This window comes from Uloborus diversus, chromosome 7 (assembly GCF_026930045.1).
Source record: "Uloborus diversus isolate 005 chromosome 7, Udiv.v.3.1, whole genome shotgun sequence".
Lineage (NCBI taxonomy): Eukaryota > Metazoa > Arthropoda > Arachnida > Araneae > Uloboridae > Uloborus > Uloborus diversus.
Genome location: NC_072737.1, coordinates 9,904,346 through 9,930,317, shown reverse-complemented (window position 1 = coordinate 9,930,317; position 25,972 = coordinate 9,904,346). Strand labels below are relative to the sequence as shown.

The window sequence follows — 25,972 nt, the reverse complement described above, 5'->3', positions numbered from 1 at the left end:
ATTTTTTTTTTGAGAATTGAACTTTTACGTAAATGACATTTTTGTCTATATTTTATTAAACTTCAGTCCATAATTTAGTTATTAGCATGATTTCTCTTTGAATGGTTTCAGATTGCATATATATGATTCAGCGGGTCGCATGCGACCTATGCACATGATGCAGACATTCTAAACTGATTGTGCACATTGTAATTATCTACCTATATCAATCACTCGGGGAAAGGAATCTTTGTTTCCAATCACCCCCTAGTCTCTTGCGTGAAAGGTCGCTGGGGCAAATGTAAACAGGATTTCTTTCTCATGCAAACAGTAATAAAATCAAAACTTGACTACACAGTTACTCTCAGAGAGATTGTATTCTTGGACAAAATGCACAAATTGTTACCTCGCAAAGGAGCCGTTCCCGAAATTTGATAAGATTTTTGAGCAATCACGATTGCTTATTGCTTTCATTTGACTGTTTTTGGCGTTCTAATGATTGTATTTTCCCACCGCCACCCTCCGCACCATCACCGTCGACCGGTTCCTCACGATGCTGCTCCTATAGCGAAAGCCGTCTCTAGGTTGCATCTATGTCCTACACACACGCGCATCCATACACAACTACACACACGCACACATACACCTACAAACACATACACACATACACAAACACATACACACACGCATACATACGGCCACCTACACATACACCTACAAACACATACACACATACACAAACACATACACACACGCATACATACGGCCACCTACACATACACCCACCTACGCACACAAAAACATACACACACACATACACACAACTACCCACAAATTCATGCCAGCACACAGACACAAACACACATCTACACACACATACACATACCCCCTACACACATTCATACACACAACTACCCATACACTTATGCCTGCACACAGACACAAACACATATGCCTACACACACATACCCCCCCACACACACATTCATATACACAACTACCCATACACTGATGCCAGCAACACAGACACAAACACACATGCCTACACACACATACACATACCCCTACACACAAACACACATACCCCCACACACAAAGACACACGCCTACATACACATACTCGTGATTGCGAAAAACATAATTTTAATTCAAGATGTCAAAATTCAAATTAATTTCTTTTTTACTTTCTTCTATATCTAATATATAGAAGAAAGTATTGGATTCGTGCAAATTTTCGAATTTCGAATTTTGACGGATTCGAACGTTTTGAGGTGTGCTGAGTTCATTTCGACTATTTTTGGAAAATGTCTGTCTGTCTGTGTGTGTGTGTGTGTATGTATGTATGTGTGTGTGTGTGTATGTATGTATGTATGTGTGTGTGTGTGTGTATGTGTGTCACGTCTGTGTGTGACCAGTTTTTGTGGCCGCTCTACAGCAAAAACTACCGCATGAAATCGAACGAAATTTGGTACACATATGTCCCCGTATGTGAACTTGTGCCCATTAGTTTTTGGCGCGAATTCCTCCAAGGGGGGTGGAGCAATGGGACGTTTTTTGAGTTACGCGTGCTTGCTATTCCTCAGGAAGTAACTGGCGGAATCAAACAAAATTTGGTCCATATGTTGGTATTAACAGGAACAGGTGCTGATTCAATTTTGGTGTCAATAACTCAAACGGGGGTTGAGCTATAGAACGTTTTTTGTCGTCAATTGTGACTGCTGTATCTCAAGAAATAATGAACGGAATGAAAGAAAAATTTATCGGCAAGTAGCCCTTAGTGGGTATAAGAAATGATTCTGATTTGATGTCAACAGCTGAAAAGGGGGGTGGCGCAATCGAACGTTCTTTTTTTCAATTGTGAGTGCCATATCTCAAGAAGTAATGCTACGTTCTGGATGAAATTTGGAATAAATATGAATCCATATGTAAACAGGCGTTGGTTTAATTTTGGCGCCAATTGCTCCATGGGGGGGGGGTGCTGATTTTTTTTTATTTGTGTGAATAAAAATAGCTTTTTAATTGCAACAATAAGAAAGATAAATCGTAACAGACTGTCGTCTGCGTTCAGCTCGTGCTTTTAATTGCATGGAAATGATCCGAGATATTATCTCAATGATTTAAAATTTTTAACTGTTGCCATCTTGTGATTGTTAACAGATAAATGTTGGTAATTATTTTAAGCAAGGCTTTTAAAATAATTTTCAATTTTCATTCTTTGCTTTGCTTTTGAGATAAATCAGGAATTGGGATGGTCATCAAGTTTTTTGCATGTGTAATTTTGTTTTCGTTGGGAATATTGCTTCCTCGTTAAGCATGGGGAGGGATCAGAATTATAAGAAAGATATAGAAGAAAGTTTCGTGATGACCACAACATACTAGTTTTTTTTTTTTTTTTTTTTGAAAGAGCATGCTTAGAAACAGGGTCTGACCCTTTTTTAAACAATTTGACTAAGTTTAATATTAAAAAAAAACACTTTAATCGGTGAGGTTTCATTGTTTACGCTTCTGCCTATGAGATCACAAATGATGAAATGCCAATCGCAGATCACAATATTTAATTCGCTTCTTTACTCACAAGTGTTGGCAACGATAGGGTTCATAGCAAGCGTAGAGCGCAATATTAAAGTCGCTTCTTGATTATCATAACGTTGAAGTAGCGCCAAAGTATATAATTTGTGACGTCATAAAGACCACGTCTTATTTTCAAAATCGGACATTTTAAAATAACAATTAAAATTTAAGCCATGGGAAATTGAAAGTTTCTTTTTCGCTCCATGTTATTATTATTATTTTTTGTCTATTCTATCAATTTTAGTGACTAAAAATTGTACTTTTGGCTGAAGAAAACAACCCCATTCTTCTAAAAGAAAGGTAAGGATCTCACTTTGAAGCATTGAAATTCTGTTTCCCTCCCCCCCCCCAACTGACCCTAGTACCAAAAGAGGACTGTCGAGTGACTTACATTCGTGATCATGGAGAACTGAAGCTCAAAGCCGATGATGTCGAAGGAATCGGCCTGCACTCTGACCTCTGCCACTCCAAGCAGCCTGAGTGTTTCGATGAGGAGCTTGTGGTAAGCCTCGAAAATTCGCTCTCGGTCCATGCCCGACACTTCTTTGGACCCCAGGGGCGACGACGCTGGATAGACCTAACAAGAGAGTAAAAAAAAAAATCAAAATTAATTTGAATTTTGACATTTGGAATTCAAATTATGTTTTTCGCAATCACGAGTGTGTGTGTGTTTATGTGTGTGGGGGGGGGGGGGTATGTGTATGTGTGTAGGCATGTGTGTTTGTGTCTGTGTGCAGGTATGAGTGTGTGGGTAGTTGTGTGTATGAGTGTTTGTGTGTGGTTGGGGGGAATGTGTATGTGTGTGTAGGCATATATCTGTTTGTCTGCGTGCAGGCATGAGTGTGTGGGTAGTTGTGTGTAGGCATATGTGTTTGTTTCTGTGTGCAAGCATGTGTATGTGGGTAGTTGTGTGTAGGTGTCTGTATGTATGTATGCGTGCGTGTGTGTATGTGTTTGAGTGTGTGTGTGTGTGTATGTGTTTGTGTCTGTGTGCAGGCATTGAGTGTCTGTGTGCAGGTATGAGTGTGTGGGTAGTTGTGTGTATGAGTGTTTGTGTGTGGTTGGGGGGAATGTGTATGTGTGTGTAGGCATATATCTGTTTGTCTGCGTGCAGGCATGAGTGTGTGGGTAGTTGTGTGTAGGCATATGTGTTTGTTTCTGTGTGCAAGCATGTGTATGTGGGTAGTTGTGTGTAGGTGTCTGTATGTATGTATGCGTGCGTGTGTGTATGTGTTTGAGTGTGTGTGTGTGTGTATGTGTTTGTGTCTGTGTGCAGGCATTGAGTGTCTGTGTGCAGGTATGAGTGTGTGGGTAGTTGTGTGTATGAGTGTTTGTGTGTGGTTGGGGGGAATGTGTATGTGTGTGTAGGCATATATCTGTTTGTCTGCGTGCAGGCATGAGTGTGTGGGTAGTTGTGTGTAGGCATATGTGTTTGTTTCTGTGTGCAAGCATGTGTATGTGGGTAGTTGTGTGTAGGTGTCTGTATGTATGTATGCGTGCGTGTGTGTATGTGTTTGAGTGTGTGTGTGTGTGTATGTGTTTGTGTCTGTGTGCAGGCATTGAGTGTCTGTGTGCAGGTATGAGTGTGTGGGTAGTTGTGTGTATGAGTGTTTGTGTGTGGTTGGGGGGAATGTGTATGTGTGTGTAGGCATATATCTGTTTGTCTGCGTGCAGGCATGAGTGTGTGGGTAGTTGTGTGTAGGCATATGTGTTTGTGTCTGTGTGCAGGCATGTGTATGTGGGTAGTTGTGTGTAGGTGTCTGTATGTATGCGTGCGTGTGTGTATGTGTTTGAGTGTGTGTGTGTGTGTATGTGTTTGTGTCTGTGTGCAGGTATTGAGTGTATGTATGCGCGTGTGTGTAGGATATTGACGCAACCTGGAGACGGTTTTCGCTAGAGGAGCAGCATCGTGAGGAGCCGGTCTACGGTGGTGCTGCAGAGGGTGCTGGTGGGAAAATAAAATGATAGCACGCCAAAACAGTCAAATGAGAACAATAAGCAATCGTGATTGCTCCAAAAAAAAAACATTAAGAAATGCAAAAAGCATTTATAATTATAATAATTTAAATTACAGGCGTCCCTCTTATAACACGGTTAATTCGTACCGTGTAGTATCGAAACCGTGTTATATACGAGACTTTTTTAAAAATAACTTATTTTTTATGCTACTTAATTATGTACACAGTAAAAATCATGTCAATGTTTATCGTGTTTTATCGAAACCGTGTTATACGAGACTTAGAAATAATATAAATCAAGGTACGTGTATCGTGTTTTACCGAAACCATGTTCCGTGTTACATCGAAACCGTGTTATACGAGACCTGGAAGTAATGTAAATCAAGGTATAGTCCGACCACGGATTGTATGGAATTTTCAAACGTCCAGATGAGACGAATCTATCTGAATGAGGGGGACAAGTAAAAATTTGATGCGTGTTTTCCGCTCATTTGAATGGGACTCTGCTTCTGCAAAAGCTGACATCGCTAAAAATAATAGATTCGTCCATTTCCGGCTGTAAAACGGATGTTTTGTCTTTCCACACAATCCGTGGTCAGACAGTATGTGTACCGTTGTATATCGCAACCAAGCTTCATAAAAACACAGCAAAAGCTTATTAGAGTTATCAGACATTAACAGAATGTCTTAAACAAAAATGAAATTCCATCTTTTTAAAAAGAAAACATTCGTATTATATCAAAACCATGAAGCATTAAATTCAAGTTTCGTTCCGAGCAATATCGAAACCGAGTTACGTATAATAATCGCGAATTTGGTACCGTGTTGTACAAGTACCGTGTTAACACTAGAAAGACGGAGGGGCCTGTGTGGCCCCTCGCGTAGTTTGTTGTTTAATAACTCGGATAATATCTAACGGAACTTAATGGAATTTTCTGACTTTTCATTATATGACACTATTTGAATGCTTGTTCAATCATTTAATCATTCGCTTCATAGTACTGTTAATATTGATCCTCATACCTAGAAAGACGGGAGGGGCCACAGTGGCCCCTAAGCATTTTGACAATTAAAAAATTTATTTTTTTTCCTTTCTCCTAATTGTTGTAGCATTAAAAAAAAATGCCATTCACTCTAGTTTAACCTGTGACTTCCTCTTCATGCAGCCGATTGGATATGCAAATGCTATAAACAGTACCGACTGCTCACCATCCTAACGGTGGCCATTGCTCTTAGAAAGGAAAACTAATTCAACCTTTTGCCCAGTATAGAGAGAAAAAATAAAAATAATTAAGTACTAAGTTTTTATTTAGTCATGAAAGAAGGTGGCATGTGGACTCCCTCAGGAAGAATTTTTAAAAGAATTCACTCCAAAAACGGGTAGGGGCTACACTGGCCCCTTCAGTCTTTCTAGGTATACAGAAAATGTCAGTCGTTCTAGTGTTAAACGAGGAAACTCATGTATATACAGTAAAACGTCGATATTTCCATATCTGATATAGCGATTAATCACTCAATAATAATCACACTGTGACACCCAAAAAATTGTGCATGTACTGTCTGACCACGGATTGTATGGAAAGACAACAGCCGGAAATGGACAAATCTATTATTTTTAGCGATGTCAGCTTTTGCAGAAGCAGAGTTTCATTCAAATGAGCGGAATACACGCATCAAATTTTTACTTTTCCCCCTCATTCAGATAGATTCGTCTCATCTGGACTTTTGAAAATTCCATACAATCCGTGGTTGGACAGTAATTTTCTTCAATTGAAAGATATTCTTTGCAGTTTCGATCCTCTGCAAAACGATGTTTTTCTCGAAGAACATTGTTATTAATTTTTACTTAGAAACGATAGTTCAGTTTCAGTTGTCGTTTGGTAAAGAAAGAAAATTCCTTCGCGTTTCTTTTCCAGCAGTGAAACTCTTTGCAATGACAAGTTCAGAACGTTGAACTTTTTTTTATCCACACTCATCCTTTTTTTAAAGCACTTTTATTATATTTGGCCTGATTGTCACGGAGAAATCTGAGGCTTGGTTTTGCTTATACAGTAGGCGCCGCTTAGTGTGATCACTTTGGGACAAATATAATTTGATAACAATAACCGAAAAGAATCCAGGAGACACAAAACAATGATTTTTTTCCCAATTAAGGTGCATTTATTTTGGCAACCTCAAATTAAAATCACAATGACTCAACTGAACGCAGTTTTAAATTAAAAATTATTAAATTAACAGAATGGAAAAATCTGAATTGTAAAAAGTTAAAAAGCTAAATTATGCAATTTTTAATCACATAGTAATAGGTGAAGTAAAGTATGACCGTTTTCCCTGACATTCGTAAACCAGTTTCAAAGCACATTCAGCCTTTCTATCTTTTCAGCATGGTTTTGTTTGTTGTTTAAATTTTAATTTAACTTCGCTTTGTTTTCAATCTCGACACAATTCTTTAATAGTTTAGAAAATAATGGCAACAATGGAGGTCCTACATCAATGCCTGCAACATGTCCAGTGACTGAATTTTTTTAGGTGCAAAAGAAAGTTTTCTTAGGGGGAGTCTGTGGTCACTGTGGGGACGAACTTTCTGTAGCTTCCTTCCTAGAAAAATTTTGAACTGCTATTGAAAACCACAAAATGCTACACAGAAAGTTAGTCTCGTCAGGGTTTGCCTATGTATTTCTGTTAATTGAGGAACAAAAACTGGGAAAAACTTGAAAGTTTATGAAAAAGTGATAACAATAAACGAAGACGCTGATTACAGTACCCGACTTTTTCAACGTGTGTTAACATACAAGTGTTCCGGGACTTCGTGATTCTGATAACATTAAGCGAATGATAACATTAACCGTGATCACATTAAGCGGCGCCTACTGTATCTCTGCAACGATACCACTTAGAGACTTCGGGATTTCACTAAATGATTTGCTTAATCATAAGGTACAAGTGCTGAAAAATTAAAGCTCTAGAATAAAATTAGTATTTCAGTTAGGACGGAAATCAGCAAATTTCATGTAATTTCCCTATTAAATGTTTAAATATAGAAACCTTTGTTACAAATTTTGTTGCCTTGCAACAGTAATGGTAAAAGCAATCATAATGAAAATTTTTAATCAAGGCTTTTCTGAAGCAAGCATAAACCCTAGAGAGGGAGAAGGATTAAATTTTAGTGCCAACTGCTTAAAGTTTCAGATACATATATAGGTTTTTTTCCCTTTTAGTACCGAGCATTATATGAAAAAATAAGGTGAAGTTTCGTGAGAGTAAAATTATTCTATTTCTGAAATACATTTATACTAAAAAGAATAAAATAACAGAATTTTTTTAAAAGTACCAAGCACTTTTCATAATGCACACTGTTAAAAATTTTCCGGAAAATTTACGGTAATTGTTACTGGCATCCATGTTGCCAGTAACTATTACCGTAAAAATCAAATGTTACTGTAAAATTTTACGGTTTCCTCGGTAGGCCACAGCAACCAATTGGCGCTGGGATCGCTTGTTTCTCCGGTATAAATTACGTAAAAATCAGCGATGCGTCGGCGATGCAATTTTACAGTAACAATTACCAGAAAATCTTCCTGAATTTTTAACAGTGCACTCAAAAGGACATAATAACTTTTCTGGGTCAGAAAGGACAGTTTAAATATTCCTCTAGTTTTCGGAAATTCCAAGAAAATGACACCACAAACGAAGAAAAGTGCGATTCTAGTCATTTCAAACTAAACTTTCCCATTAAGAAAAATATGCATGTTTGAACACTCAAAGTTATGATTGAAAGCTAGATAATGATAATAAGTTCTCTTCATGACTTGAGCCGCACTTTTCTTCGTTTGTGGTGTCATTTTCTTGGAATCTTTGAAAACTACAGGAATTCTTAAATTGCCCTTTCTGACCCAGAAAAGTTATTTTGTCCTTTTGAGTGCATTATGGAAAGTGCTTGGTATTTTTAAAAAAATTCTGTTATTTCAAAATAAAATGTGTTTTTTAATACGCTTCTTAGAGTGAATCATCTTTCAATGCCTGCCTGTAGTTAACCGAAAAATTGAAAGTTTTTATTGAATTAAGCGCATACAGCACATAAACTTCAAACAAGAATTATCGAGTGATGTAAGAGGTTCTCGTCAGTTACACAACCATGGCAAATTCCTGTTATTACTACCGATTTTTCCTGAGAAGAAATGTACTTTTTCAAGGTCAGGCCTTATATTATCAAACCTAGACTTAGAAAAGTTTCAAGTAAAAGTGTCAATGCTGTTCTACTACCAATTAGCTGCAAAAATAATAAGTGCTTTTTAAGCGAAACGGATCTAGTTCGACCACGAAAACTTGAGCTTTTTTCTCCGCCCCGTTTCAGAATATTCCATTTTTGTGAAGGGGCGATATGAGGAGAAAAGTAGAAACGGAATTTGAATGTGGTGTCATTGGTTCTATAGATTGAATACATCACCTTGGAATTTAAGAAAATAGCCAAAACGGTAAAACATTTTAATTTTGTGCGGTCAAGGCAGTTGTCTCATTGGGACAGGTCACATCCTACGTAAGTGGGTGGGTCTTGGTTTTACTTCTTTCAGCAGCCATTGGTCAGAGCTAACAACGCCCCTGATAAGTAATTTCAATTGAAATTTGGCTCAAGTAGGGTTGCAATAGAGAATGCAAGACTTGTCATTTTTACTTTTTCGCTTACTCAACGCAGTTATTGCCGCAACTTAAATCTTTGAGGTCTAAATAATCATATAAAGAAAATATACTAGGAGTAATTTTTTTTTTCATATCGCCAAAATATGGTACGTGTATTTTCTTCCTTCACTACCTATTTTAAGGAATGGATCCGTTTTCTCAAATGATTGACAAGGGTCATTTGTTCGCGGTTAAACTATAGTTCCATGAGCTGTTAAAATTGTCAGCTTCATCCTGGTATATTACAAATGAAATGCTTAAAAATGTTTCGTAATAGAAGTATAACCTCTCTTCTTCAATTCGAAGTCCTTTTCTTTTTAAATGATATTTTCCTGAAACAAGTAGCAATTTTTAAAAGAATATTATCTGATTCATTAAATAAAAAGTATTATTTCTTATAGCTGAACAGATGCATTTTGTTCGGCCCAGGGGTGAGCGAGAGGCCAACCTTGACCTCCAAAAGAAGCAAAAAAAAAGTGAACAAAAAAAAAAATAAATAAAAATAAATAAAAAGAAATGAATAAATAAAAAATTTAAAAAAAAAAAGGAAAAAACGTTTTGATACACAGGTTTACGGATTTAAATAAAAGAAAAAAAAATGTTTGCGCAAATAAATAAATAAATAAGGAATTTTCCACCAAAAAATTAAAAAATAAAATAAATTTATAAAAAAAACTGTAAAAAAAATGAAATAAAATAAAAAAGGTGTTCAGGCTTAAGGGCGCGGGCTGATGGGCCGGCGGGTCAGTCCGTCCTTCGTTCAGCCAATCTTTCGTGAGTAGTGTTCGGGCAAAGTACTTACGTTGAGTATGTACTCGTAGTTAGAGTGTCCTGCATCCGCGTACATGTGGAAAAAGACTGGAGCGTGGTGCACGAAAAGCATGGCCAATCGCCACTCCAGGTTCATGTCTCCCGTCGACCAATCAGCGTCGAGAACGGGCCAGTGGCCGACGCCATTCTCCGACAGGTACTGGCGGAGTACTCGCACAGAGTCGTCTTCCAGGGTGTCTGGAAAAAAATGGGTCTTATATTTTCGACTTTCGCACAATATTTTCTTATATAAAGTAGTTATTTTTTAAAAATAAAATAATCAACGTAAGTAACAAACAAATGTTCAAAAGAATGTCTTCGGTGAAACAAAAGGGCGATGGTTTTTTTTTTTTTTTTGTTTTTAATTGAAGTCCAAAAAATGCAATTTTAGACTTTTTAGTGGTTTTAGGGAGGAAAGTTAAAATTTGGGCTCTCCTCCAGGGAAAGGCTTGCCCCTGTCTTCCTCCTCTCGCTATGATCATGCTTAGTAGTGATTTTTGAGATTTTCTAGCCTTAGTTTTCTTTCAAAAAATGCTTAAAAAAATATATTACCAAAATATATATATATATATCTTTTTAGTTTGAAAGCTGCTCACGGGCCGGATTTGGCCCGCGGGCCGTAAGTTGGAGAGCCCTGGTTTACTGTATGTACCTATTCGACAATTCAATACAATTTGATTTTTGAAACGATAAATTTCAATATTATTTTCATTGGTTCATTTGTTTGTTTTATGAATTTATGTAGGGGAAGGTTGGGGCACCTTGGGATGCTTTATAGATAATGATTTTTGGATATTTTATTTTCAAACCAATTTTCACCAAACTTAGCTGAACATGCAGTTTAGACATTTTTGCTTCAATTGAAATTTATTTTACTCTATTATTTAATCAAATTAAATTTTCATAAAAAAATTAAAAAGTCGTGGGGCACCTTAGGCGAGGCCTTCGAGATAAGAAGGCCATCCAACTAGCAAATGACGTCATCGTTAGTCGATCCACAATGATATTGGGAAGTGAGCTCTTCGATTAGTATTTTGGTTTAATTAAACTATTTGGTTTATTTATTATTGTCTTCTATTATTTTAGTAGCATTAAAACTTCTACTTTTTCATTATAAAACATAAAAAGGAACCAATAATCATACATTAAAAATACACTGAGCTTAATTCATAGTATTTCACATAAAAACATTTATAAGTCTTACAAAGTATTCAAATAACTAAACACGATTTTATTTTACAATCTTGTAAAAACGAAGTGATAAATTAACAGTTTTATTTTTCATTTGAAAATTTTTTTAACACTAATCGCATTTTAACTACTCGTATATTGTATTGAAACATTAAGTCTTAAGAAGTATTCAAATAAATAGATGAACTTTCATTTTACAATTACATCAAAACAAAAAATAATTTTACCATTGTATTTGAATAAGAATAAAATGAAATTTTAAAATATAAATAAGCATTTTTACTAAAGTAAACGGGAAATATAACTGCAATACGTTTCAAAGACATAACATCAAATTAAAATACATAATACCGATTATTAATGTTAACTTAGCTTAGCAAATTTATACTTTTAAAAAGACATGAATGTTTGGGTGCCATCCCCCAAAGTAAACGGTGCCCTACCTCCTTCAATTATGAAAACTTCAAGAAAAATACCCCATAAACATCTCCCCCATCTCCCTTAAAATTTCAAGGGCACAGTTATTTATAACTATAGCCGTTGAAAAGCTATCATTATTATGAGACTATGATTCCTACCCCTCCCCCCTTCGGTGGGCACTCTCGAAAAGTTACACAGGAATTCAACTTTAAAAACGTTAAGTAAAGAATGAATTATACAAGATCATGAATACTGTATGTTGTACATCAAAAAATGTATTCAATATCAAAGCAGCCTTTTTTTTTTTTTGGAATTTGGCTACTTTTCCATTTTTAGCTTTTTCTGATGCAAATGATTCTTGTGTGTGGGGGGGGGGGCTTTAATAGTTTATCATTTTAGGCTTTTGAAAAATTATTTTAAAGAGCATTAATTGATGACAAAGTAACCTTTTTCAAAAAACTTCTCATAGAATGACCATTTTAGCAACTTTCTTCAATACTTAAAACTTCATATATGTTAAATTTAGATCAACATTTTTCTGAGTAGGCTCTTTTAGGAATTCACTGTGACATTATTGTGACAGGGGGAAGGGAAAGGATAACAAGAAGTGTGACATCACGCGTTGTTTATAACAATATGCTCATGTTGAACAGCGTTACATGTAACAAGGAGGGAGGGGGGGATTTGTTCAAAATTTTGCAACATCCTTTATGGACAGCCCCTTAATTTAATTTATATTACAATTTCAGAGTTCCTGAAAGCTTATTAACAGAAAACCCAAGGAGTTCAAAATTATATAGTTCAAGACATTTTGCCTTTTTTAAGCATAACAAACAATCATAGAGCATTTGGCAAAAACACGTTGTGTATCCACTGCTCAAAAGTAATCTTTCGCAAGCCCAGAAATCATGAATACCGTTAACTCAACCACAATTTGTACATAAATATCTTAAAACTTAAAGACAACAGTGCAAAAAAAAACATATTTTTTTTTAGTTTGCGCACAGAACCAGCTTGTTTGAATAACATTGCAGGGGCGTAGTTGGGGGAAAATGTTTAAGTATCGAAACCACGACCTCCGGCGTTCAAAGCTAATCTTCTTATCTCAGAACTACGGAAGCCCATCAAGGAATGTTTTTTGATCAAAATAACACATGCTAGCGTATGAAACAATTTAATCGAAACCGAAAATATAAGATTAGTTCAGTTAAAAGCCTGTTTCAATAAACTTGTTTACATATTAACTGAATATCAACACCAAGTTACGTTGCTTCTGATAGCAACAAGTATATTCGCAGAAAATTTTGATATATGTATATTGTCAGCTTGGAAAATCCATTTCGAATAAATGCGTGTACAAGGTTGAAAAAATAAAGAAATAAAAAGTTGCAAGTTAACCGTTTCAAATATTGAAGCAGTATGCTGAAATTACAAATTACAGACAAAGATATCAGAAAGGAAACTGACAATTGTTTGTGTAATGGAGGAAAAGTTAAGTAACCTTAACTGCATGAATTCTAATCGATAAGATGTTAATTTATTTATCTGAGAAAAGTACTTACCTCCGAACTTTAAAATTTATTCCATGAGGCGCCCGATTTTTTTCTTCGCATGCAGGTTGTTCGGTAGCGCAAATCGCTGACTCACTCAGCAGACACTCAGACACTTACAAGACTAATCATATATATATATATATTTTTTTAATTGCCTCTACATTCCGGTACGTTTAAAGGATGAGATAAATTCAAGAGTATTGTGTTCAAGAATGTGCATCCGAAGTTACATATTTCCTATTTCATCTATTTCAACCAGAGCAAGCAGCACTCTATTTGCTTGAAACTGCACTGCTTTCAAAGTTTCGCGCCAAAGATCGACGACTGGTGGCGTAACGAAGCGGGGGGGGGGGGGGAGAGGAGTTGTCTGGCCTGTTATCACGTGGGTCTCGCCTTAGGACACCACAATAACCCTGATAATTTTCATCTTTAATAATGGAAATCTTATTACTAATAACATTTTCAGCTGCTGTTTCAGCAACAGACGCATCAACAGCAGGAAACTCTCTTCCTATTTTCTGTTCTAGATCTCATCATTTCTGTTATTTTAATATTTTAATACTTTCGTAGAAAGAAAAATCAATTTTCTGTAAATCAGTAGCAATTTTCTCAATTTTAGTTCATTTAAATTCAACAGAGTTATTAAGTACGATGAAATTGGCTTTTTCGGTACTGTACATTGCAGCTTGGGACAGTGCCCAAACCTGCCCCACCTTCCCCTACTCTAGAGATTGATACATAATAAATACTTATTTTGCGAAGTGATTATTTATTTTCATGATTTTCAACAGACTCATTTCAAAATACATTTTCCTTTTCGCCCCATTAATGCTTTTTAGGCAATGGAATCCTCCCAAACTTTTCTCTAATATTATATATATATATATATATATATATATATATATATATATATATATATATATATATATATATATATATATATATATATATATATATATATGTATGTATATATATATGTATGTATATATATATATATATATATGTATATATATATGTATACATATATATATATATATATATATATATATATATATATATATATATATATATATATATATTAAAAATTATTTTGAATTTTGACATCTGGAATTCAAATTATGTTTTTCTCAATCACGAGTGTGTGTGTATGTAAACTTATGTGTAGGTGTGTGTGTATGAGCGTGTGTGAAGGATATGGATGCAACCTGGAAACGGTTTTCGCTAGAGGAGCAGTATCAGGAGCGGCCAGTCTACGGTGGTACTGCAGAAGGAGGCGGGGGGGGGGGGGGGGATAAAATCAAAGGAACATCAAAACCGTCAAGTGAGAACAATAAGCAATGTAATTGCTCAAAAAAATGCATATTTAAAAAGAAATGAAAGAAGAAGCATGTCACAAATAAGCAAATTATTATTATTATTTTTAAAGAAGCTTTTTTATTCAAGATTAGAAGTACCGTTAAAATGTAAAAAAAGATCATTGAAATAAATATAGTAAGTGAATTTAAACCATTGGAAGCTCTCTAAAAACTTGAAAAAAAAATCCACCTAAAAATACTTAAACCGCAAACAAATCATTTAAAGGTCAATTAAAATATTAAATAACACTATATAAAAACTTTTCAAGAAAAAAAAAAACTGTTTCTGATTTAACAATACTGTTTCCTTTGCTAGAGCTCTAAGTATTCAGACTTTGCACATTGCTAGATTAGTTGTTCTCAGTTTGAAGAATTTTAGTTTTTCTATTAGTTTGCGTTTTATAATGTTTTTTCTTTGGGGGCTTTTAATGAAAATAAATTGGAAAATTCGTTCGATTTACTGATCACTAAACCGAAGTTTTTGCATGGACATTAAGTATCTTCCTGTTTTTATGATGGCACTAAAAGAAAAAACAATGATTGGAAAGGAGTGAAATCGTTTTACATAGTGTAATTGAAGCCCAGCTGGCATTTTTGTCAGTTTTACAAATTAAATAGTTAAACTCGGTTAATACGAAATGTCGAAAATTCACGAATTTGTTCGTATTAGCCGTTATTCGTAACAACCTGAATGAGTGGTACTGTGAAAAAACGAAAGAATGATTACCTCTATGTAAAAAATATTGCTACAAATAAACACTTTGTAGTCTAACTGTTGGTGCATTCAGAAAAAAAAAACACTCATCTATATATATAAAAATGACTGTTTGTCTGTATGTCATCCATGGACTCAAAAACTACCCGGCAGATTTTCCTGAAACTTTCACCGTTTGTTATTTTTGGTACTGGGAATGTTTATAGACCAGTTCGAAAAAAATCCGATCCATAGTTCCTTTTTTATTCCAATTTAAGTCACAATCCATTGGATAAATACGAATAAAATGATCGGCTGCAGAAATTAATTCGCGTGAAAGATCTCATTGATAAGAAGTTAGCTGTTGCCATTTTTCTTGAGTTTGAACAAATAAATTCTTTCTTTATTGTTTTATGGCTTTTCATACAACGGGAGGATTTAAAACTTTTCTATTTGATATTTTTAGCGATTGATTGATCTTGCAAACTGCGTGAGTACAAAATTTGAGTATAGTCACGGCTTCACTTGATACCTGGACCGATTATTATGAAAATTGCTATATATATGTATTTTTCCACGGAGAAGGTGCATAATATGCTCATTGAAGCCACTCGCCACCAGGTGGCACTGCAGAGTAGCAACTTCTTCCCCGTTCAACCGATTGTCATGAAAATCAGTATAATGATGTATTTTTTTTTTTTTTTTTTTTGTTGGCGTTGCAACGCGCGTCGGGTACAGCTAGTTTCTTATAAATGAATGTTTACAAAAAATTTTGAAGATGATAACCAACAATCGAGGAAGAGGTTGTTATCCACAATGGTAAATTGAAATGTCCACAGGTAAACAAATGTACGGACTTTATTTTCTATGCATAATTTTTAATATTTTCTTCCCGATAGACAATGGAACTTCTATTACCTATAAAAAAAAATGATGAACATTTCGAAAGAAGAAAATTACAGTATTCACAATCATGAACATTTTTAAGTAAAGAGATTAAAAATTTTTTTTCGTTTTAACCGATAGTTTCAATTTAGTGTACGAATCATTCGTGAAATTCTTAATGCAATTAGATAGCAAACCAAACTTTACGAACAAAACGTTCGTTTTAGCCGTGATTTCGTATTAAACGTGATCGTATTAAGAGAGCTTAACTGTATTGAAAAGGGAAGGATTACTCACCGCTGTTCATACAAGTCTCGTAGAGCATCTTAGCTTTGATGAGTGAGCCTCCGGTGCGATACAGAGTGGGAGACTCTAAGGCACCTGTATAGCAAAGGATTAGTGCACACAATCACGAAATAAGTTTTCACAGTTTTACCTTTATGCACAATTTCCCGATATGCAGGTTCATTAAGTTTTCATTCAAAAATGAATGACATTAAAATCTAAATATATAGCCCGTCCTCGTTTAACCTGTAAAACCTCTGTTTTCACAACTGCTAGCCCTAGGTTAATACATCTAATTGCAAAAATTATCAAAGAAGCAGAATGGGGTCGTTTTCAAAATTAAAAAAAAAAAAATTCTGAAAAAGCATGCTTAAAAACATAGGATTTGACAATTTTTTAAATAATTTGTTTAAGTTTAATATTTCAAAAAAAATACTTAAATTGGTGCGCTTCATTGTTTGTTTCTGCCGATGACATCACAAATGATGAAATGCCATTCAATGTTGCCATTCTAAATATTTAATTCCCATCATTACTCACGTGTATTGGCGACGATAGGTTTGATAGCAAGCGTAGAGCCATGGCCCCACTTAATTTGTATAGGCCGTGGCAATCGCTGAAACCCATGGCAACAAAGAGGGCGCTACAGGGCACCCCTGTTTTCATTACTCTGCCATTGATTGGTGGATGCAGGGGTTCCCTGTGGCGATTCTTGCGGTCAAACTGAGCGACATCCAATCAAAAATAAACAAACTTTGAAACATTGACATTGATTGGTGGATGCATGAGCTGCATCGGTTTAGCACAGAAAAGTTAAAAGTTGTCAAGACCCGTAAGCGTAAGCGGAAATTTAGTGGGGCCATGGTAGAGCGCAATTTTAATTCGCTTCTTGATTATCATAACGTGGAAATGCGGTAGAAAGATGCGGCAAAGTGCATCATTTGTGACGTCATCAAGACCACGCCTTGTTTGAAAAATGGGACATTTTTAAAAATTAATTAAAAAATAAATGTTGGGGAAAATGAAAGTATTTTCTGAGTCTATGTTTTTTTCTTATTCTATCAATTTCAGTGACTAAAACTAGTACTTTTGACTGAAGGAAACAATCCCATTAAGATACTGAAAGTTTGAAACAAGAGAGAAAATTAGTGAAAAAAACACGAAATATAACTTTTTATATGGACCCCAGGTCCCCTAGCTTATGTTTAGGAAAATAATCTCAATTGAAAAGTAATTCCAACACAACAAAAATTGAAGCATTTGTGACCTAAACTCATGAGATATTCCGTTCAAAATTTTAAGGGGCCGTGCAAAAAGATGATATTGAAACTTATCGCTCTTTCAGAAAAACAGCAGGTTGTCGCGGTAAAAAAAAAAAAAAAGATACATGTATTTTTCATAGCTATAGAAAATAAATGTAAATTTAATGTTATAACACGTAATACTACGGTGCAGAATTTAGAAATTGAAGGTTTGAAGATGAAAAGAAAATTAGTGAATAAATTCGAAATCTTACTTTTCATATCCACCCTAGGTCCCCTTACTTATAGTTTAGAATATAAGTTTCGTTGAAAAATAATTCCAACGCGACAAATATTCAGCGAGACATAAACTATTCGGCGTTACTACTCGGCGTTTTGTATTTACACTACTTTACATCCGTGGTTAATAACACCTTTTGGCGTAAAATATAGCGGTTAACAAGGATTTAAAACTATATTTGTGCATAAAGTGTGCTTTTTAAATTGTACGAGATTTTGTTGCGTGTTTTTACGTATAATCATAGCATAAAATTTGCATTAATTTTTCACTAGCAATGAAAAATCTAAGCATTTTGTCTTTGTACTTCAATACGTACATACAAAGTCCAAGACACCTTATTATAATTATCCCAGAGACGGTCAATATAGATGTTTCGATTTCCTATGAGTTTGTAATTAATTGAGCAAGGACTGCTTAACGCATAAAATGAATCTTTAAATCAGACTGAGGATTAAACAGAGGAAATCCAGAGTAACCTAATTAATTGGCCCGGAACTGCTTAACACATAAAACGAATCTGATCATCAGACAGAGTATTAAACAGAGGAATTTCAGTTTAACCTAATTAATTGGCAAGAGTGCATAAAACAAACGCATAAAACAAATCTTTACATTAGACTGAAAATTAAAAAGCGGAAATCCAGAGTAACCTTTGGGTAGTAACCTAATTAATTAGTCAGGAACAGCTTAGCGCATAAAACTGATCCCTACATCAGACTGATGATTAAACAGAAGCAAATCTATTATCCAGAGTAATCTAATTAATTGTCCAGGGACTGAGTAATCAAATGGCAAAAAGGGATTAAAATGCAAGAGTTTCCTTTGAAAAGACCGTTGACCAAACTTGGGCCGTATTCTCAAATGGTCGAAACAGTTTCATCGGTAAACAAATACTGCGCAATGATTTGTCTACTGGTGTAGTCCTTTCGACTATGCGAGAATACACATTGATAATCGGTTGAAGTAAAAAAGAAAAGGTATAAAGGTCTTCCTTAGCACGAAGTATCTTAGTTGAATCAACTGTTCCAGCGAGCGGTTAGCAGGATGTGTAACCAGGTAGAAATGGGGAGGAATCGTTCTGCATCCTTTACGCAACAGGTCAGCTCATCAGACACATGTGCCGCTACCATTCTCATCCCGATGAGTTGAATCAATTTTTTAGTTGATTCTACTCATCAGTGCATTGACAAGTGTTTGCTCTACACACGATTAACAACTAGTTGAATCAACTCCGTTCAGCTTTGACAGCTTTGTGGAGCAGCTGCTCGAATAAGTACGGTTCATAAACAAAAAAAGTTGATTCAACTAAGTTGCATCAATTCAACTAGTTAACAGGCAACTTTTGGAAAAGGTGAATGAACTAACTGCAATGTGTTTAGGAGGCCTAAGACTAGTGGTAATAATGAGGATTGAGCAGAAACTGCAAAATGCACTCACGATAGATGAGCATAAGTACTTCGTCCTCCATGTTCTGCGTGACGGACATGGCGTGGATGTTCTCCGGTAGGACCGTCCTCCGGATGTAGTGGCCGCAAGCGAACTCGTAGAAGTCCTTGCACGGGTGCACGGTCTGGTCCAGCTTGTCCAGGATGGCCCCGGCTGAAAAGTCAACAAGGATGAACTGTATAATAACTTATGCAAATGAACTCAGTACTTTGTGTCCTTTTATATGAAGTAGTCCTAAAACCGGCTGGGGTCTAAATACAGGCTACCTGCTGAAAATGAGGGAAGCGGATCGTGAGCAGTCTGAACAATCACAACAATTGTGCCAATAGATCAGCATAAAATGGCTAAAGAGTGGTGAACGAATCACTTTGTATGTTAACGGACATGCTTTCTTGAGAACCGTTTTATAAGAAAAAGTTGCTTTTAAAGAACTCAAAACTTTTCGACGTCTTCGTTTGTTCAATATAATTTCATGATTTCTAAATTATTCAGTACAGTAAGTGGTTTCAAATTCAAAACATATTATGTGGGCTTTTTGCTGGGCACTTGTTTTAAAATATTTTTTTCTTAGTAGTAGTTTAGTACACCATTAGCTTAAAGTAGTGGATGATCTAAAAACGGGCTACCAATGGTGGTTCAAAAAACGGACTATCTCTCTTTATGATTTGGGTGATTTCAGCTCCCTGAATCCACTATCAAGTGCCGAAGCTTCATTGTCCAAACAAGTTAGTCCATAATTAGTTTCTGCAATCCCCACTATTGCAAAGAAAAAGAACAATCGTGATCACAAGACTGCAATGTTTTGCAACCATAACTAGAGTTTTGAAACATTTGTGACTTCTGCGAGTAAAAAAGGAAGTAAATGATTTTGATTTTTCATAAAATATCTGAAATAGTAGGAGAGACTGGGGTTAGTTGTACCAGGGGCGAGTTGTGCCACCAAGCCTCCTGACTGAGCCAACAGGTTTTACTCGCAGCACCTGTTGTGTCATGTGAGTGATCAGGTTGTTGGCTTTTGAGTCTTGTGTAAGTCTGGAAGTAAAAGCGTTGGACTGTTTTCAAGATAAAAATATTTATCATGCTTTCTGCAGCAAAAGTAAATTTTGTGACCTGCGTTGGAAGTGTCATTGCCGCTAAGGATACTGAGGTGTGAAAACTTTAATAACATTATTTTAATATCTATGTTTCGAGCTGTTATTCCATGCATTTCATTTGTTGATCATGATAATATTTCGGAAAATATTGAGCAATGTTCAAAATGGCGTAACAGGGGCTAGTTGTGACAGTCAAGGAGGCACGTTGTGACAGTCAAGGAGGCGCGTTGTGACAGTCAAGGAGGAACGTTGTGACAGTCCCCCTACTTGCTTCGGTCCGTTACCCGCCAGAGATGAGAGCGTTGATGGCCAAAATGATGGTGGAAATAAATAAATATGAAGCTGCTACCAAAACCAGCGCTTCAGCAAGAAATCTAGTCGATGAGAAGAATTCAGAAGTTTTCAGAAGTGAGAAATCTCATTGGGTTAGATGAGTCTATGACTGTTGACATTAGCATTGTCACAACGGTACGTTTTATAGGGAAAAGACTGCCACCTAAAGCTGGAAATCGAAAGTGCAACCTCTCCGCTCGTAAATGTCTTAAAACCTGTCATTCTAGAAATAGCAAATAAAAAGAAAGAAAATCGAGCAGAACAAAAAGCAAGAGAACTCAAGAAAACAAACCGAAGAAAAGAAAAATAAACTAGTGAAATGCAAAAAAGTAACAATAGCGTTATGTAAAAAATGAAGAAGAAAAATCCAAATACCTCTGAAGATGATAAAAATTGATTATGTCTGGTTTACACGAAAACACTGGTTTACATGATGTCTGGTTTACATTTTTCATGTATTTCTGCCTTAGCCCTGGCTATAGGGCGGTAACTTACTGAATATGTCTGGTTTTTTTTGGAGAAATACTAAATTTCAAGACCTGTAGAAGACTGGATACAATGCATGACTCTTAAAAAGCTGGTCTCATGTCAAATGTACCAAAAAAGAAACCTTATTTTATTTGCAACAACAGCACATCGGATGTTGAAACAAGCGATGATAATGAGTGTTTATAAAAACAGCTAAATTCTGTAAGATATGGGCCTATACATTGTAACGAGTCAAAGATTGACCTGGCCAAAAATTAGTGCTCTTCTACGTTTTATCTTTCCTGATTAACACAGTTTTTTGATGTGCTCTAAAAAAGAGTTCACAAGTGTTAATAATTTAACTATGTTACTTTCATTTCGTTTAAAATGTTATTGAAAACATAAAGCTGTTCTCTTTTGTATTAAGATCATTATAAATGAATAAATTGTTCATTCTTAACTTAAAATATCCCATTTAATTGCATTTCTTACCTAATTTGTACATTTTACAACGTATTTGTACGCGTTTTTTGCGTGTCACAATGTGTCTCAAGCATATCTCTACTAGCCCCGCCACGGGGCAAGTTGAAACAAACTTAGAGGCTCCACAAATTCCATTTTATGTCATGAAAAACGTTTAAAATGTTGATAATTGTTTTATAAATATTTTTGCTCAAGAGTTACTCTAATGATATGATGCACTAAATGTTTCACATCAATTCAAATCTTACAGTAGTATCAAAAATGACGAAAATGTCACTACTAGCCGCGGTCTCCCCTACTTAATAAAGTTTTTGAATGAAAATTTCATGCTTTTTATTTATTTTTAATGGGATAAAATACTTTTTCCTCAAGTTTTGGAACATCCTTTGGCCCAACCGTCATTTTTCCTTCTTTGTCAGATCATATAATTAGAGGCAATTAAAACTGGTATTTTGTGTTTAAGTCCTCACAGCTTCAAGAACGTTTTTAGAAGCAAATGACTCTGAAATGATCCTTTTTGAGTGAATACGTAAGTTGCTGGGTACCAAAATGAAGTCCGTTTTGGGTATCCTTCCTCTAACCGTTGCGGTGCAATCTTTTCATTCAATTTCAGAAATGTCTGAAGTCAGCTAAGTTAGTTTTTACCATGGCTTAGAGCTAACATTTCATGTGGAACAAAAAAAACCTTTTTTTTTAAACTTAATTCAATTTTGACTTCTGAATTCTTGAAATAAATTGATGGATAGGTACTCACGTCAATTTATTAATAGGTCACGAGTGGACTAAAGTTCCCAATAAATCGTCAAGCTACGCTTTATCAAAACGAAACCCAGCAACCCCCACTCATTCTCAAATATTTGCAGTTAAATACAGGATAATGTTATAGTTACATACACCAAGTTGGCATCTTTATACGTTACATTTTTCGGACGCGAGTGTAGGGGAGGAGGAATGTGACTGGAAAACTCCGGTACGCAGTAGATGCCATACATTAAAAACATATTTTTTACATATTTATATCTTACCTGCTTTTAAGCATGACTCTTTTGTGCAAATAACAGGTTCAACTGGTTTTGTCTTTTCTCCTTCCTTTGTTTTGTCTTGAAAAATAAAAGTGGCATTATTGAGAGGTATTTAAAACACTATACCAAGAAAAAAAATTAGTTATTAAAATACAAAATCAGCATTTTAAATTAGTAATAATAACAAAAAATTCAAACACGTGTTTCGAGTCTTAAAATAATTTCTTCATTTATCGTACTAAAAAAAATCACATTTTAATAGCTTTCAAATAATTAAAATATTTACGATTTTTCGGTTTTAACTTGTACTTCATGATCCGTATTGTAAATTTCTTATATATCACTTATGGTGGCTGAAGCGGATGCAGACTACCGTCTTAGAATGACGGGTCATGAGGAAGAATATAGGGTTTTGGGTTAAAAAAAAATTCTGAAACTGCTTGGGTGTTGAAAAAAGGATCGAATCGGCCAGGAACAAGGCACCTAGTAGGGCATAAACGCAACTAATTAATTTTATCAACAATAAAAGGAATTGAGGAGTAATTTATTAAAAGGGAAAATATCCACTTTTTAGAAAAAATCATTTTATGACATTTTCTAAATATTTCAGATGACTTTTATCAAATCACTTACTCTCAAGAAGTCCAAACGGGGAAAACCCTCTTTTATTTTAAGTGTAAAGTTTGTCTTTTTGATCAAAAAGTAACAAATCCAGCCTCTGCACGCTTTATTTTGAACAAAAGTGGACATATCCTGAATGAATCTGTAGTACGAAGATTTTTAGATTCGAAAGAACGCATGTTCAAAATCCTCAAATTTTAATCCACGACTTTTAGGTTCATGTACTTCGATAACAGAATTTGAGAAGATGAGATATTAGGGTTTTGGTGAAATTGGAATTTCCAACATTCAGGTTTTCGTTCAAAAGAGCACATATCCAAAATTAATATGACGATATCTCTCTTTTCTTTTACACAAACATTTCTTACTCTGGGCCGTGATTTGCTGTTATTTTGTGCTCAACTTTGTACCCAGAGAAGTTGATAAAACTATTTTGCTCTTACCCTAATTCATTTTTCTCACCTCTTTTGGAAAATGGATATATTCCCTTTTGATAAATTAGTCCTCAGTTAATATTTTAAACATTTACTTTTAAAATAGTTAATTAATTGAAAACTTTTTTACATTTTATTCACAAAATATTTGAACTCGACGTGGATGGATAATCCTGTCTGCTTAAGGGGAGGGGGGAGTCGTTCAAGACTCCAATGACTCTCCCCATGTATCCGCCCCTGTATGTTGGCACAATGAGCATAGACAGAAAAGGATATGTGATGGAACAGCATCAGCATTCACCCACATCTCCAATAATCAGGTTGTCTACGATTGGTGAGCCAAACTAACTGTAAATAATTCAGTTTTTCAAGCTGAACTTTTCTCCATTTTTCACGCTTTACACTATATCGCATCAAAAAATATTATCTCGAGCACTGCAATATTCTCAGATAGTATGTCTTCTCTCAAAGCGATAATGGACCCGATGCATACCTCAAAGTTGGTCAGAGACATTCAAACTCTCTGCAGAGAAAACCCAAATATAAAACTAAACTGGATTAGAGCTCATATGGGACACTTCGGCAATGAACGAGCCGACTTTTTAGCTAAAACCGCAGCAATGAGTCTTACACATCCATTCGTCTATAAAATTCCGTTGCCAAAATCTTTCCTCAAATATCTCCTCTGGTCTGAACTTCTTCAAAATTGGCCAGAAATCTGGGACACTGCAGAAACTGGTCGGAGAGTTCATGATTTCCTGCCAAATGTAAAACTAAAACAACGCTGCAAACATCCAGTAGAAGTACAATTTCTAAGTGCACATGGACCATTTCCAGCGTATCTACACAGATTTAAGTTAATTAGCTCACCATTATGTGTATGCAGTCAACCTGGAACTCCTGAACATTCATATTCAACTGTCCTCTAACCAGCACTTTCCATTGCATTTATAATTCCAACTTTTCTTTCTCCAAAAATATTTCACACATTCTAGAACCCTCACCGGGGTTGGTACGGTGGTGATTGGTGGGGTTTAAATAAATAAATAAATAAGACAGAAAAGGATAATAGAATATGAATGGGTATTGAGAAATGCTACTACAGCTAAGTACTGATCTAAGTTTTAAAAATCTGTGCCAATCCTTTATACTCACCTTTGATTTGAAAAGTGGTGAACAGTATGAGGGCCGTACATGCTGCTAATAGCAATGGCGACACAGTCATTCTGAAAAAGAAAATACACGCGCATCTGCAGATTAAAAACTATTATGATGTGGGCATTCGGAATCTTTTTTACTAATTTTATACGTACCACCTCTTTCGAAAAATTGGCACTAAATTATAATTAGCTTTAGTTAATGTTGAGATCCAAATGTGAGCTTCTTTTTGAAAATCCTTACATCATTTTTTTGAGTTAAAGTAGGCTATTTAATGCGCCTACTATACCTGTGTTTAGCTCTTTAATTGGTGTTTACACTAGAAATATTGAACGCATCTCCCGTTTTGAAAGATTGGCAATAAAATATCATCATTCTGATTGCATGTGGCTGCCGCTGTTATAGTTGATAGACACTCTTGGCTTTTAGTCACAATAGAAATAACAATCCATACGCATGACGTAACAAATACACAATACGTTTAACAAAATTTAATTTGACTAAAAAATAAAATTTAAAAATATATATTTTTCAAAAAATATATATATAAATGAATAAAATAATAATCTTAATATATAACTAGTATGTTGTGGCCATCACGAAACTTTCTTCTATATTTTTCCTTTTTCTGATCCCTCCCCATGCTTGACGAGGAAGCAATATTCCCAACAAAAACAAAATTACACATGCAAAAACTTGACGACCATCCCAATGTCTGAATTATTGCAAAAGCAAAGCAAAGAGCGAAAATTGAAAGTTATTTTAAAAGCCTTGCTTGAATTAATTACAAATATTTTATTTGTTAACAAACATAAGATGGCAACAGTTAAAAATTTTAAATCATTGAGATAATATTTCCGATAATTTCCATACAATTAAAATCACGAGAAATACGCAGACGACAATCTATTACGATTTATCTTTCTTATTGTTGCATTAATAAAGCTATTTTTATTCGCAAAAAAAAAAAAAAAAAAAAAAAAAAATCAACAC

The 25,972-nt window shown here is 35.1% G+C and overlaps 1 protein-coding gene across 1 annotated transcript in view; it reads right to left on the bottom strand.

Moving 5' to 3' along the window:
* LOC129226230 (endothelin-converting enzyme 2-like) overlaps window positions 1–25,046 on the bottom strand; it is a 37,011-nt gene extending 11,965 nt beyond the window's left edge. Inside the window, exons 1-5 of the mRNA XM_054860829.1 lie at window positions 24,977–25,046; window positions 19,358–19,519; window positions 16,391–16,474; window positions 9,988–10,193; window positions 2,942–3,127 (exon numbers count right to left, since the gene is read on the bottom strand). Coding sequence (XP_054716804.1) covers window positions 2,942–3,127; window positions 9,988–10,193; window positions 16,391–16,474; window positions 19,358–19,519; window positions 24,977–25,046 — 708 coding nt within the window. The remainder of the gene's footprint in view (window positions 1–2,941; window positions 3,128–9,987; window positions 10,194–16,390; window positions 16,475–19,357; window positions 19,520–24,976) is intronic.
* Window positions 25,047–25,972: the final 926 nt, after the last annotated feature.